The sequence below is a fragment of the Rosa chinensis genome, chromosome 3 (assembly GCF_002994745.2).
Source record: "Rosa chinensis cultivar Old Blush chromosome 3, RchiOBHm-V2, whole genome shotgun sequence".
Taxonomy (NCBI): domain Eukaryota; kingdom Viridiplantae; phylum Streptophyta; class Magnoliopsida; order Rosales; family Rosaceae; genus Rosa; species Rosa chinensis.
The window spans coordinates 29,924,801-29,940,585 of record NC_037090.1 but is presented as its reverse complement, the minus strand read 5'-3'; the positions used below and the strand labels follow the sequence as shown (position 1 = coordinate 29,940,585).

General features: G+C 37.1%; 2 protein-coding genes and 1 long non-coding RNA gene across 6 annotated transcripts; 1 reads left to right on the top strand and 2 right to left on the bottom strand.

The window, feature by feature from the left end:
• Nucleotides 1-674: 674 nt before the first annotated feature.
• On the top strand, nucleotides 675-2,837 carry LOC112191851 (calcium-binding protein CBP). The gene is made up of 5 exons (XM_024331292.2): nucleotides 675-1,303; nucleotides 1,735-1,781; nucleotides 1,871-2,046; nucleotides 2,178-2,196; nucleotides 2,546-2,837. Exons 1-5 carry the CDS (start codon nucleotides 811-813, stop codon nucleotides 2,648-2,650), a joined length of 840 nt encoding a protein of 279 aa, XP_024187060.1. The 5' UTR covers nucleotides 675-810; the 3' UTR covers nucleotides 2,651-2,837.
• Nucleotides 2,838-3,281: 444 nt separating this feature from the next.
• LOC112191850 (S-formylglutathione hydrolase) lies at nucleotides 3,282-8,899 on the bottom strand. Of its 2 annotated transcripts, XR_005808221.1 has the most exons (8): nucleotides 8,691-8,899; nucleotides 7,967-8,084; nucleotides 7,540-7,587; nucleotides 5,170-5,366; nucleotides 4,900-4,998; nucleotides 4,751-4,816; nucleotides 4,011-4,125; nucleotides 3,565-3,706 (listed from the first exon to the last, which is right to left on the bottom strand). XR_005808221.1 is itself a non-coding variant. In XM_024331291.2 (7 exons), exons 1-7 carry the CDS (start codon nucleotides 8,838-8,840, stop codon nucleotides 3,515-3,517), a joined length of 870 nt encoding a protein of 289 aa, XP_024187059.1. In that variant the 5' UTR covers nucleotides 8,841-8,897; the 3' UTR covers nucleotides 3,282-3,514. The 2 variants fall into 2 exon arrangements, 1 of the variants encoding a protein (XP_024187059.1); XM_024331291.2 differs by lacking the exon at nucleotides 4,011-4,125 and having other exon boundaries at nucleotides 3,282-3,706; nucleotides 8,691-8,897.
• Nucleotides 8,900-12,703: 3,804 nt separating this feature from the next.
• On the bottom strand, nucleotides 12,704-15,032 carry LOC121052239. Of its 3 annotated transcripts, none has more exons than XR_005808620.1 (3): nucleotides 14,777-15,032; nucleotides 14,417-14,483; nucleotides 12,704-13,378 (listed from the first exon to the last, which is right to left on the bottom strand). It is a non-coding gene; the product is annotated as an uncharacterized LOC121052239 (long non-coding RNA). The 3 variants fall into 3 exon arrangements; XR_005808621.1 differs by lacking the exon at nucleotides 14,777-15,032 and having other exon boundaries at nucleotides 12,704-13,068; nucleotides 13,243-13,378; nucleotides 14,417-14,764; XR_005808619.1 differs by lacking the exon at nucleotides 14,777-15,032 and having other exon boundaries at nucleotides 14,417-14,764.
• Between the last annotated feature and the right edge of the window lie 753 nt (nucleotides 15,033-15,785).

The following is a 15,785-nucleotide window of genomic DNA, read 5'->3' as shown; positions in this document are numbered from 1 at the left end:
CAGAAATAGTTCCAATTGTTTTTCTGATTTCCTTTCTCGACGGCATTGTCATGACAGTTTTTTTGTTCATCAAGTAAACAAGATAAGAACACTCCAATGTTTACTAACAAAATGGAAAAGAGAAATTAGAATATAAAAGGATGCTAGGAAAAGAGAAATTAGAATATAAAAGGATGCTAGTGCTGAGAAGGATCAAACAAACTCATTCTCGAGAGTTTCAAAACAAACCTTTCTATTTTACCGACTCATTCATAATGCTAATGAGATTTGGACACATAACCAACACGGTATTAATGACACTATAACTGAACGCCTTAAAACCAAAAATTCTAATCAAGGAAAGTAGAAAACTATTTTTGATAATATACTCCAACAGTATCTTGGATCATTACAATTCCGGTCTAATTTCACACCCTCGTTCATTTCACCCAACACCAAGAACTTCCTATTTTTATTGTTATTGATTGTTAGACTTGATAATCTTTTGATATAGCTACGAATTAAACAAGAGAAAAAAAAGAAAAAGAAAAAGACTCGGTGCATAAGGAATAATAGAAAAAGAAAGGAAATATTTTGAAACAAAGGGCAACGCTGTAATTTATTTCCAATGTCTGAGCTTGCATCCATATTCCATATAAATGAGAGAAATCTTAAAGTTTGGATGGATATTATTGTAAAATCCCAACTCTGAGAGAAAGCTTAGGTAACTTAGCTTAGGAGAGGATCCTCTCCCCGATATAAATCTATACCAGGGCCACAGACCAAAAACCCAATTTCACTATTCTCACAGTCTACAGAGAGCAACCAAAGATGTCCGGATACCCACAACCACCGCCAAACTACGGCTACGGCAGCGCCCCTCCGCCCGGCAAACCCTACGCCGCCTCCCCTCCCTACGGCGCACCTCCTCCCGCCCAACACCAACACCAACAACACCAGGCCTCCCCCTACGGAGCTCCCTCCGCGCCTCCCTACGCCGCTCCTCCTCACGGAAGCAGCGGCGGCAGCGCTGGATACGGTGCTCCTTACGCGGCTCCTCCACAACACGGCGGCGGCGGATACCCGACCCCGGCCCCGGCTCCGGGCTACGGAAGCCCCTTCGGTGCCCTGGTGCCGTCGTCGTTCCCGCCCGGCACGGACCCGAACGTGGTGGCCTGCTTCCAGATTGCTGATCAGGACGGCAGCGGGCTCATCGACGACAAGGAGTTGCAGAAGGCGCTCTCGTCGTACAATCAGAGCTTCAGCTTGAGGACTGTTCATCTTCTCATGTATCTCTTCACCCAGACCAACACCAGAAAGATCGGTAAAACCATTCCTCTCTCTAATTTTACTTCTCTTCTCCTCCAAATTGGCCGATCCTACTCTCAGAATTAGGGTTGCTCCCGGTGGTTGATCGCCTCTCCGGGGCTGAGTAGTCTCAATACGGCACCGTTTTGGTCACGGATGCCGAGTCGTCCATGCATTGGGAATGTGAAATGTCGGTGATGCCCCTCGATGATCTCTTGCCACGTGAAATTCGCATCAAAATTTGCCACGATGTTTCACGTGTTCGCGTAATCCAACCGCGTTTATTAACTTTATTTTGTATTTGGGCCCGTAACGGATCAATTGCGTGGCCCACGTATTTTAATAATTGGACCATTGAGAGAATGGAGTCATGGACCAATATATTTATGAAATTAAACAGTCAGTAACTTTTATTGATTTCTTGTTTTGGGTAAATTGTGAATACAGGGCCTAAGGAATTCACCGCGGTGTTTTACAGTCTTCAGAACTGGAGGGTAATCTTCATATTTTTTTACTCTTTGTTTGTTTTAGTTGGTAATTTTGAGATTTGGATTACTTAGTGTTGTGTAATTGGGGTAATTAGGGAATATTTGAGAAGTTCGACAGAGACAGGAGTGGGAAAATTGACTCAAATGAGTTGAGAGATGCATTGGGGAGTCTGGGATTTTCTGTCTCACCTGCGGTTTTGGATTTGCTGGTGTCCAAGTTTGATAAGACTGGAGGCCACATGAAGGCCATTGAATATGATAATTTCATCGAGTACGTTCTCTCCTCTTTTCTTAACTTTGTTCATTTTGTTTTTTCTTTTGGTGGTCTATTTCCATCTTCTTTGATCACTCAGAATCGCTGAATCTGAAATCATTGCTTCCTTTTGTTTTGGTGAAATGCAGGTGTTGTCTCACAGTTAAGGTGAGCTTACTTGTGCCTAAATCTTATTTGCTGATTCTGTGCATTCACTTATACTACTACTACTGTGATTGTGCGAGTAATAATATGGTTTTAGGATCGCACCATGGTTGTGAAATCTTTTAGCTCATAGCCAATTTTAAAAGAAGAATCCTGTATTTTTTTGCTTTTTCACCTGGGAGACGCCTTGTACCCATTTCAGATCCCCTTAAACTTTGCAATATTAAATACCTAAGAAAAAGGTTTAACTCCATCAGGGGAAAAGAAGTAGAGAGTAAAGATGAAAATTCACGGGTTAACCAATAAGTTTGATGGAAATTCACTTTCCTATTGTTTATTGTGTCTCTTGCAGGGATTAACTGAGAAGTTTAAGGAGAAGGACAAAGCATACACTGGTCATGCAACTTTTAGTTACGAGGACTTCATGTTGATTGTTTTGCCTTTCCTCATCGCATAGAGGGTGTGTTAATGAAGAAATACTATTATGATTTCTCCCCTAGAGTCTAATGTAATATTTGTGCTGGTTTGCTAGTGAACTTTATTTTTTTTTTGGGTTACATTTTGCTAGTGAACTTTAGTGGTTCAGTTGTATGTGCTCAACTGCTCTAGTATAATAATGTTCAAGTATTTGGTTTGACCATGCACCTTCCCTTATAATTGTTCGACATTATTTTGTGAAAGTCAAAAGGGTAGTGGTTGACGAGGGTTAAACTGTGGTTGAAGGTTTTCTATTCCATTCAAATTGAGATTTGCATCACTTTGCAGGTGTCGCGTAAAATACAAGATAGAAAAATCAATATATACAATATGTTCTGTTATGCCATGAGAAGTTTATTGATAAGAACAAGATAAATGTGAATTTGAAATTAAGCTCCAGGTTTCCAATCTGAAGGAGTGCTATTCCTTGTCCCCCTAAAAAAAAAGAGTGCCATTCCACTCATTGACATTTCGCATCAGTTTAAAGATCCCAAAAATGTGTGAATGGACCCATCTACATGTACTTATGAGTCTGCAAAACACTAGTTGTACCAATTGTAAGAGCACTACAATCCTAAAACGGTATTCATGCAAATCCTCTGTTCTCACCATGAAACAATGCCCAAAATATATAGCAGGAAGAATGCCATTCTACGAGAATAATCAGTATAACGGACATTAGGAAATAGTTATTATTAAAAGACATAAACTGCACATATCATGGATAACACATCTTTCTCCGAAACATGTATTGTCAAAGAAACCAAGTATAAGAGCAAAGAAGCAGATATTATCCGGAGTTCTTTAAGCTTTCTCGGTTCTAGATTCATAACAAGCACAACCTTCATGGTGGTGTAGGCAGTTTAACAGCTTGAGCATGGTGACTGATGTGATCGTCTATGAAGGTAGCAATGAAATAGTATGAGTGATCATAACCGGGCTGGGTACGCAGTAGAAGTGGAACTTTAGCACTGCTGCATGCCTCTGCAAACTTATGTGGTAGTAGCTGATCACGCAAGAATTTGTCATCCTCCCCCTTCGCCAAAAATAATAGTAATGAATAATTAGCTTCACTGGTTATTAACACAAATAAAATCTACACAAAAAGGGCCTAGTGATGGCAGCAACCCCTGGTAGATAAAGTAATCATTATTATTGTTGTTGTTCATAGATTCCAAATCTCTTTTTTGTAATGCAAAGACAGTATGCTCATAATTAACAGCCTTGTGCTTATGCCTAGCATGAGTTTGAATTTTGGCATCTGTTGTCACTAGGCCACATAAACTGTAAACTTTTTTGCTTTTTAATAACATTGGATGGGATCAAACCCATGACTTTACCTAATACTAACGCTTTTCATACGCCACTCATCGCATGGTCTAGCCTCAGGGGCTCAAGTCTAAGCAGCAACTCTAGTAACAAGTACCAGCACCTTCAAGCATAAAGGTCTTGGGACTGTTGTGTGACCAGACTGTTAAGCTCATGAGAGATGAAGCAGCCTCCAGTTTTCCATTGATTAATATGGGAATAGTAAGAATGAAACATTATAAAAGTAAAGAATTGTAAACTACCATTTCTGGGATTGAAATGATCAACCACACTGATTCAATACCACAACTAGTTTCTAAAGGTTTTAGGGAAAAAAAAAAAGGGTTCTTGTTACTTCTCTCCTCTACCAAGTTGTATCATAAAAAATTTACCTACAATGCTGAATGCAAATTTGTGATGCATCTTCGAATCAATAGCACTTGCAAGGAAATCTCTTTAGTATATAAAGGCAATTGGCCTGCGTCCTAACTAAAGGTTTCTGACAGATTGATAACCAAAAAAATAAAAATCTAATACGAAATCAGAGTAATGATCCTATGTAGTTAGTTCAGACTCTTGCAACTGCAACCTCTCAGTCTACATTGAATTGCATGAAAGCACTAAGAGAAACAATTAAAATATAGTAGGCATGCATGCAGCATCTTAAGGTTTTGGAAACAGTGGTAAACCAACAAAGTTAAACAATTATAATATCAAGAAAGACAAACAATGAAAATCACAGCTGGCAAATATTGCATGACACAAATCATACCTGATCAATTAAAATGGTGGCTGACACATCATTCAACTTCTTAACTAGGCAAGTGGCATCATATTCCTGCAATTTTGCATACAGCTTGTTACAAAGTAGGGACCAGAAGATCATAACAAATAATTGATTAACTAGATTTCTTGACTTACCTCCCAGTCAGATTTATTGCCACCTAGATAATTTGAGAAAGCTTTCTGACCCCATGGGCAGTTGATAGGATTCACAATTGGTGCGAAGGCAGATACTGACTGGAGAATTAGTGAATTAAAAATCACAAAAAGGAGTTAGAATCAATGTAAGATTCTACAGTAATAGCAACAAGATCCATTCCAATAATTGCATTAAATGTAGAAAACAAAATTATACAAAGCTATTTAATACAGTTTTTTTTTAAAAAAAAAGAACAAAAGATTTACTACCTTATATTTGTCTAGGTTTTTCAGGTAGATTGTCAAAGCACCATGTCCACCCATTGAGTGACCAGATATAGATGCCCGCAATGTATCAAGCTGTGGAAAATTTTCATTCAGAAGTTTGGGCAACTCCTTGACAACATAATCATACATACGCCAGTTCTTCCATTTCTCCTGGGTAGCATTGAGATAAAATCCAGCACCTGTTTGAGAAAATAATAGAATGCACAGACAAAATTCAGTGACGGCTCTTTACACATATCACTAAGTGCTCACAAACTAGCTTGCCGGAATGTATTGCATGCAAGAAGTTGCTGCAAAAAATGTCACTCATTTTATTTTATTTGTTTTCGGGAAGATGCATGAAAGATAATTTAGCATTGGGTATTTATGATCTGCATGGAAAAACAAAGAAGGAAAAACTATAGCTAGGAAAGATCAGAAGATCAAACCTTTTGCATGAATAGAACTCTAGGTCCTCAAGCAAATTTTCAATTTGGAATATATACACAGCTAAAACTACTAGAAGCCCATGAGGACAATTTTTCGATTATAATGGTCAAGAAAACATTATAATGAAAATTTGGAATATTTTACGTACTCAGCATGCTCATGCACTTCGATTTGGTCGAGAAAACATTTAACTTCTCTTCCATGCTTCACTCAGCATAGAAGTGAGTGAATCAAAAGGATCACTTGGCATAAAAGTTTTTCCATTGTCACAGAAATGGACCAGAAGAGTTTAATAGTTTAAAAGGGGTGATAAAATTACTAGAAGAAAGCCCAGAGGTTACTTGATCAGCTCATGTGATATGTTTACTTTCCCAATTGTCAAACATTGAAGAACATGTAAGATCCATTCAGCTCCAAAGATCCAATTATACCTTAATTAAGAAAAGGAAAGATGAAAAAGACTACTGAAAAAGAGCGGTCACAAATTAAATCATGGAGAGGTATCTATAATCCATAGAGAATAAAATCAGTCTAAAGTAACACAATAGAAAGGTGATAGGTTTAACATGGAATTCAAGTGTTTGGTATAACTGACCCTCTAAGTGGAAAATTTTCTTTTTAATAAAAGAAAACAAGGCATCAAATTTCCTTTAAAAAAGAAAACATATTCAAAGAAATGGATTTTGATTACATAATGAAAATTTGACATAAGAGTTTGTTTACGAATTGAACTTGCTTAACTTCAAGAGACAGTTTGGGTTGTCAAAGAAAAAAAGAAATAAAAATATGCAGACAAATTTTTATAACCCGCGTATGGGCAATTCCATCCAAAAAGTTTGGCAGGATCTATGACAATGGTGTTTTTTCACCTATTATTGGTACCATAAAATTTTGAAAGAAAAGCAGGCACCTTAACTTTTAGGGCTCCTTTGGTTCATACATTAAACAAAATTGTAGCCATAGGATTGGGATGTTGATGAACGATGGGTGAGGAAGAGTTTTTTAAGATAACTCAGAAGACCCATATCCTTGTAGTCTTCACCACTCTAAAAAACACAACAAGAACACAAAACTCACCTTTACCCCAACTACAAAGTGATACCACCCTACCTACCATATATCTCATGGACCAATGCAAAACATTACAAGCTTTCATTAGCTTGTCAAGGCAGCATGGACGGCCTATGGTTACTCTGGGGTCATGGTGGTAGAATCCTGGATACATCAACAGGCAAGTGAAGGTATACAGTTTGGCTAGCCATGGGTGGCTCAAAGTGGGATTCAGATTTGGTTATCAAAATATTGTTCCTCACTGTTTATATTCTTGTCATCCTGTCCTCCTGGTCATGTCTACTGCTTCTCCCTCTTCTGAACATACACATTTATGCCTCCACCTAATACATGATCAAAACTATCTTATAGGGTAGTTATTTTTGCAGAGACTACTAAACATTAATACTAAATCCCCACCTATTATTCAGTATGACCACTCATGCACCTCAATCTTCATGTTAAACATGAAATCTAGAATGTTTCATAATGGTCCAACATATGTGCCATGAAAACACCGCAGGGGATATAGCAGTCAATGGAGATTTGTGTTTATAAAATATTTGTGTGGCCTGAGTTATCTGAATCTTATATAGGGCCCTCTCCACCAATTTACTCTCTCTTCACCTTCAAGGTATTCATTACCATTCTATATTACATTCAAAGAAAAATATTATACATTGGTCCCTCTCTATATATACATATAAAGTCATGACTCCATTTTGGATGCTTAATATACAAATAACTTATTTTGGAATACAGTTGCTTAGATGCTATCTGTTCTGAATAAAGTGATAGAAGTTTACCAAGGATGTAACACAATTTCTCATAAACACTTCATAAGATGATATATAACAGTCCAATGTTGCATACCTACACCAAAATCCCAGCTATCTGCTTCTCCTTCAATAGACAAGCCTCCTATGAAAAGTGTTTACATGAAGAAATAGTCAGCAAATGGTGGTTTACTATAAGAAAATCAAAACCATAGTAGATAAAAGATATAACAGCTTAGCTACTACCAGGGAATTAATGCGAAAAAGACTTTTCAGAAATGCAGTTGTGGCTTCTCATTAGAATTTCAATTTCCAACATACACCTATAGCATTCCCAATTTTTTTCTTGCCTGGATAATAAGACAACTAGGATTTTAAGATATAGAAATGAAAAGAAAAAAAAGGTTTCAGAAGATTAAAAACATAGAGTGAAATGAATTGTTGCCTCGCTCAAGCTGCGAAGATTAACACCATAGTTTCACGAGATAAATCCTGATTTGATTCAAGGAGGGAACTCGACTTACTAGGAGATGTATCAGGGGCAATCAAAGCAATACCCTCCCTTGCCGCAGAACGCTGAGCTCCTGATTTGGTTATGAAATTCTCATCTGTGCAGGTAAGGCCAGAGAGCCAGTAAAGAACCTGCTCATCAATGCAAACAAAATTTGTTAACTCTGATTGTTGCTTATTAATGCATCAACTTATAGCAGTGATGATGCGACAAGTCGACAACAATACTACAAGAAGTACCAGAAAGTAGTTTTCAAATGCCAACCAAAAAATGCTCAGACAAGAGCTATCTGAAATCATTCTAGCTACCGAAGGTTCCCAAGAAACTAATGAAAAGATTTTAAGCTTACAACAATGACATATAACACAAAATTTTACTGAATTTTTCATCAGAGACAACGTTGTCAATTAAGCCCATAACTGCTTCCACTTAGAAAGAGGTTGAAAAATATTCGATTATTACACTGATCGAAAGCCACAGTTCCCGGTTTCTCAATTGGGTTGTCTGTCCTTACGTGTGTATATGTCAACACCAAAAAAGCAGAAGACATGCACAAAGAACACAACTCCGGAAAAATTAGATGCAAACAGAGCAAAACCCTTAACAACTGATACCTTAAATTACAAAAAATTTACCCACATAACCCACAGGGTATCAAAATCAGATAAAAACCCAGATAGTCAGTCGATTTGGGTTTGAAAATATTGAAAATTTGAAAATGGAAAAACAGTACTTACGGGGAATTTGTGGGAAGGGGAAGGAGAAGGAGGAAAATAGATGTGGAAGGTCATGGAGCAGCCCAGAGTAGGACTGAAATGCTTGTATCTCTTGTTGTAACCTCCAAACATCTTTGAGCTGCTGATCTCAGTGGGCTTACACTCCTCCATATCTGCACCCTACTTGTGCTTCTTTCCACTGGAACTGCTGCCCAACTATATATATATATATAGCTCTTTAACCAAAGCTACACTATGGTCATTGCTTTAGGGTCCCCTACAGTCTCTCTCTCTCTCTCGCTCTCTACTTCCTTTTTCTTTTTTTTTCATTGGAATTTATTTATTGTAGTTTATTCAGTTATTGATTTATTCTTCACTAAATTCATTTTATTACCTTAAAATTGTTTTTTATTAAAAATTATTTTATTCTGCCCTCAGATTTAGCGCAAATGGTGACAGAAAATTATTAGGATATACATCAGAGATGCTCCAAGAGCTATGTCAACAGTTAACCGTCAAAATTGATGAAATAGACTTGTTTATAATTTGGAGCATAGGAGAATTATTGATGAAATTAAAAATTCAAGGATTGAGATAATTTTTGTTATGAGGAATTGCTCCTGATTTAGTGTAGTCCTAGCTCAATTGGATGTAAACATATTTTTACTTTAATCAAATTGCCAAAGTTTACGTAACAAAGGTAGATGGTTTCATTAAATTGTTATAGTTTACATAACAAATGTAGATGGTTTCACTAAACTGTTAAAGTTGACACAACAAAGGTAAATGGTTTCACCTAATTGTTATAATTGACACAACAAAGATAAATGGTTTCACCTAATTGTTATAATTGACACAACAAAGGTCAATGATTTCTATATGTTATATTAGAGAAATGAGGTCGAAACTTCAAATGCTTTGTTTCTTATATTTTATTGAATACAATCCCACCAACAACAAAATATATTGTTGCGGCTAGAGCATGTTGCAGCTGTGACAATGTCACTTCTCCCTACATGGTGGAGGCGTTGACAGGTTGTTTGGCTTGCAAAGTAGTCTTAGAGCATCAATTAACACCTATTGTTGTTGAGACTGACTGCTTATAGTTGGTTTAGGTTGTTCAAGCAGAGGGAGGATTATTGATGGCCTCTCTACGACGTTAATATCTATGGTTGAGTCTTTTTTTTGTCATGTTTACAAGGAATTAATAAGATTATTCACATGTTAGCTAATAGTGCTCTAATATCGGGCCTGCAAGTTTCTTGGAGTGGGGTTGTCCCTCCGGTACTTGATGAAATCCTTTATAATTATTAGTTTTCATTAATAAATTTTGCCATAGATGGACACAAAACTATTTCCTTTACTTATTCTTATAAAGATTTTGATTGAACTGTCATGTCCTTCCTATGAAAAAACAACAACAAAAGATATTTAGTATAAAATCAGATAAACAAAACATACATAAGTATAAATGAATATGAAATTGTTGTAAATATTATTATTTATTTTGTCTCCATCTTGTATTTGATAAAGTAATCTGGATTCGCATCCAAAACCAATTGGCAATGAACGGAGTGGCCCAAACCCTTATAAACTCATAGGCAATGTCTCATTTTTCCTATGTGGGATGTATATATTCTCAACACGCCCCCGCACGTGTGGCGAATTTTCAAGCCATACACGTGGACAACTTTGGGTGATATGGAGCCCATGTGGCCGTTTGGCATGCACACATGGGTAACCCACTCTGATACCATGATAAAGTAATCTGGGGTTCGCATCCAAAACCAATTGGCAATGGATGGAGTGACCCAAACCCTTATAAACCCATAGGCAATGTCCCATTTTTCTCATGTGGGATGTATATATTCTCAACAGTATTGAGGTTAATATGTGACTCATCTAGTCAATGTCCTAAATCAAGAAAACTCGTGAGTGATCGATGATTAAGTAACCAAACTTGATGTTGATGATTCGGGAACTTTAATATTTTTTTAATTTAATTTTTTTTTTTTATCAAAAGAGGCAACCCATTATATAGATTCAGCAAGCAGTACAAAAACGCAACACCCTTATGGGGTCTATAGAAAGAATCGTTCATCAGAACAAGAACCCAATATAACCCCAGTACACCATCTTTTAGGAAGTCCACGCACCGTTATTTCAAACAAAAACCTAGAAACTCCGAAGCAGTAAAGTAAAATGATCCCTCAGAGCATTTGGTTTTTGTGACTTGAAAAAGAAACTAAATACTAGGAATGGAGGATGACAAGTCACCTTCCATACCCTCCAAAGTTAGGCAAGCCCAGTAGGCCCACTAGTAAACACTAGCCCACCGAACTCTAGCCCATATGGCAATTACAAAGGACACCCCCATGATTACTAGGGACACCCCACTGCACCTATAAGATTGCAGATCTCCAAAGGCAGCAATCCCACTGCCACAAAGAAGTCTAGCCCCATATGGAGATAGGTCGCCCTCGATCCTCATCCATCACCAGCTTCCGACCACCGCTTCATTACGCGTCACCACCACCACGAGCAACGTCAAAACCATCCCTAACACCCTGAACTCGAGCCTAGTAAAAGAAGCTAAACCCATTCTCAACACCACCAACAGCAGTAAGAGAAAAATCTAGCTAGAAATCCTCTAATCACCAATGTGACTCGTCCCCGACACCTCCGAGTACTCTAGCCGCACCACCAGTCCTCCAATCGCCTTGGCTGATCGTGCATACAAGCCTCTGACCCAGAATCGGAACAAGAATCCACCACCCCAAGCCACTTATCTAGTACGGAGCCCCAAAAGCACTCCCTTCACCCACAACCACCAGATAGACTATGCCTTCATTCGAGACCGAATAACGTAGATTATCGCCAACACTGATCGCACCATACACACACAAGATGAACAAGCCTAAGCCTGCTATAGCTACCATTGAGAAATAAATGGGGGAGATACAAGACAAAATACCCAAAGGAGACATTCTCTCAAAACCCTAGCAGAGCACTAGGTCCTATGAAAATTTATTTCCGAGAACTTTAAATAATATATATATATATATATATATATAGAGAGAGAGAGAGAGAGAGAGAGAGAGAGAGAGAGAGAGAGAGAGAACTAGTGATAATGGAGCATACATTACTTTCCATGCATACACATTTTTTCTCTGTGTTTTGTATTTTCAATAACCAAATTCTATATCGTATAACATAGAGATGGGTTTGGGGTGATTTGGTTCGGTTTTGAGCCGAAATTGAAAACCAAACCGAACTTAAACTTCGATTTGGTTCAAGTTCAGTTTTTATTTATTTATTATTTTTTATAATTAAATAACATATTTTCAACTAAGTAAAAAAAAATATGTACTAGTTCGGGTCTTAGGGTTTTTTAACTCCAAAGAGTTTTCAATTTTACAAGCCACAATAATAATTTACACCAATGATTTTATAAAATGTTATAAAAATATAACCAAAAAAACACTTTAGAAGTTCAATACTCAATCACTATGCCAAAAAATGAATCAGACAACAGTTTTTCACTGTCGTCTGATAGGCCAAATTGCTGTTGTTAATACTCATGCCTTTTGATAGGAGAATTAGACAACATCAGAAATCTGTCGTCTGATTTGCTTTTGTACGAGAGCAGGCATGCAAATGTCTGTTGTTTGAACACCAAAAAGAACAATAGAACTTGATGTCATATATGTTGTCCAAACCAAAGTCTGTCAACATGAGCCTAACAGAAAACAACTTGTGAAGAGAAGTCAGACAACAAGCATTGTGCAGAAACTGTTGTCTCTATCAATCTTCTATATCAGGATTTAACTTAATTACGTTGAGTTTGTTTAAGTAAGACAACAGAAAATTGAGAAAACCATTGTCTGTTTATATTTGATACAACAAAATACGTTATTTTGTTGTTGTGTGTTTTCTAATTGGGCAATTGAATATGTTTGAAAAGTATTGTAATTAGGTGGTTCGTACAACAGTTTTTGCATTCCATTTTATGATATTCATTTGTTAGACAATAGTTTGGTTGGAATAGAATGGTTTGGGAGTCTTTAGGCATACATTCTGCATATATGGCACCTAACAAAATGACAACACATCCAAAACATACGTTCATTGATTAAACATCCAAAACATTCACAATCTCATCATCACAGCTCAATAGTGCAATAACCTAGTCTTCAATTGCAGTTGACTTCTACAAAACCTTATTGCGCCATTTTATCAATCATCTTGCACACAATACTCTTGATTTCTTTCTCCAAGCTTGTTTTGAAGATTCGCAACTAACAAATACGGCCTTGGAAGAACTGATCATTGGCCTCAGACTTCAAAGACTAGACCATCCATTTCTTTTTTTCACCATGATGAATTCGTAGTCAGATTTCTGCAATGTTAAATTCACAAGTAATATTAGTTTGACCTAAAAGCAAGAAAATGTGGAAAGAAAATTGAAATAAAAACAAGATGAAAGAACCTTCTGCCTATTAATAGAAGTGCTTTCTGTAAGTGTTTTTTGAGTGAAGTGCTTTACTGTATCGAATTTAAGTGGTTGTCATACCATCTTAAAAGATTCAAAAGACTCACTCCAACTCAAGGCTTATAAGACTCAAAAGATGATCTTCTGCACGCATGAAAATAAAGCTTCGAGGCCAATTTGATACTACTGTGCTTACAATCACTGCTCTTGCTTGTACCTACACAGCAAACATTTATGTTAAAATTAAATACAAGCTATGTTGAGTCTGCAATCATCTTTCATTGTTCCGAACTCACAAAGAAAATCCAGCCACAAGTTACTACTGCTACTGAAGAACAAATAAGAAAAGAAGTTGCTCTTTGCAATCAGTTTCAATCAAATAGAGTGCACGGGATTAATTTTATGTTTGCTGAAGACCTAAACAATCAAAGACGCAGTCTAAAATTTATCCCAAAAATCTGACAGCTATGCATTCTTGGGTGCAACATGTCATGGTGTAAAACAAAAAGAAAGTGGTGGCAATGGAATTGCAAAAGAATAAGCTTGAAGCTTTAATCAAGTGCACAAGACAAAATGGCACACTTTTTATCAAAAGTGTGTTATATTATCAAAAGCATCTTTCCAAGGCTGGAGCAAATCAATTATGATGCAGGAGACTTCATGAGAAAGAAACAAACTCAATTGAGCATGTGTTGGGATTATACTTTGAAAGCACAAGGCTGTGAAAGCAAAAATTCCTTGAGTAAGCCTTCTCCAATAACAATGTGGTAGGAACCTAATACATCCTAATCTAAATTAAGGGGATGTAATCTCACTATGTAATCAGTGGCTTTCCAACCAGATCCAAAGTCACAGATCACTAAATCTGACTTGTTCAAACAAACCAATTAATCTCTCAAAAATAAAACAATGTATACACCGATTAGCTCACAACTATACATCAAGGAGTATAAAACTAAAAGGATCAGCACCTTCCCTGAAACAGCTCTTAAACCTGGGTGGGACATTGCACAGATACCACATCCTTCCAGTCCTGGTGGTCTTCCTCCTGATGGCCTTCACACTCAATTGATTGTTTTAAACACCAAACATCGATCAAAAACCCAAAACCACAACAATTCTAAAGGCAATGAGTTTACTAAAAAACCTTCATCAAAATCAAAAATCCTTTTCTGGGTATCCAAATTTCTCAACAAAAATTCCATATACAAGAACCAAATCCTGAACCAAAAGCAGAGAGGGAAGGGTTTCATACATTTCCAGGTGCGGACAGCTGGGCATGCACAAGCAGAGCAGCGACTCTTCTGGAGATGGAAATTGCCCTGCAACGGAGCTACCACCAACATCAACACAACCCAAAACAAAAATGAATCAAAATAAGCATAATAAATCAGCTCTTCTAACCCATAATAAGGACTTGAACAGAAACAACTATAACTAAATAGAAAATCGCCAAGAATAGTAACTTCCAAATCGAAATTAACAGCAAACCCTAGCTAACACCCCAAATCGAGTTCTATGAAATCCCCAATCCCCAAATCCATTTAACTAGAAAATCAATCAAACCCAAAACCTAATCGATTTCAAAAACATGAAAATTCGAGGAGAGAAATACTAGTTAACAAAACCCGTCGTTGGCCACCACCATGAGCTTTACATCACCAGAAACTAGCCCTCCCCAACTGGGGTTCTGAAACGGCGCCTATTTAAGGAGCTTGTGGACTTTCTAGTGGAGATTTCGATTGGAGAATTTGGAATCCCAATGTTGCTCGTCAGACATCATCTGGTAGAGGGTCTGAGATTGAGGAGAAAATTGGGTTTTGGAATTGGGGGAGTGGAGCTTGGAAAGAAAGAAGTAAAGATAGAAGAGAGAAGTGCAGAATGCGCCTCTGAGAGAAGAAAGAGGTGGAATCTGAACCCTTTATTTCGTTTTTCCACGATAAAACATGGAGTTTTGTGAAAAGGGGAGAATTTAAGTTTTGGCCAAAAAATAGGCGGGCAAAGGAATGGAGGGAGTCAAAAAATAGAGTTATGGCTAAATATGGAACTCAGACAACATAAATTCATAGCCATTGTCTGAAGAAGAGTTGCACAACAGATTAAAGCATCAATAAATAACTGTTGTCGGAAGTCATTGTCTGAAGAAGAGTTACACAATAGAATAAAGTAGCAATAAATAATTGTTGTCTGAATAAAATCAGACAACATCAAAACTCAACCATTGTCTAAATAGTAATTGCACAACAGTAGAGTATCAATAGATAACTGTTGTCTGAAGCCATTGTCTGAAAGAGAGTTACACAATATAATAAAGTAGCAAAAAACAACTGTTGTCTAAATTCGATCGGTCACACAACATCAAAATACCACAGTTGTCTGAATAGTAATTACACAACAGTCAATGTAATAACTGTTGTCTGAAATAACTCACTCAGACAACATCAAAATATAACCATTGTCTGAATAACAATTGCACAATAGCAATATAGTAACTGTTGACTGAATCAAAAATTTGGACAACAGAATAATTCTTGCTATTAAAAATTTTGCTGTTGTTGGAAATGTGTTGTCTGATTCGTTTTTTGGCATACTGAATAATGCATACTTTATAAGTTCATAGAAGT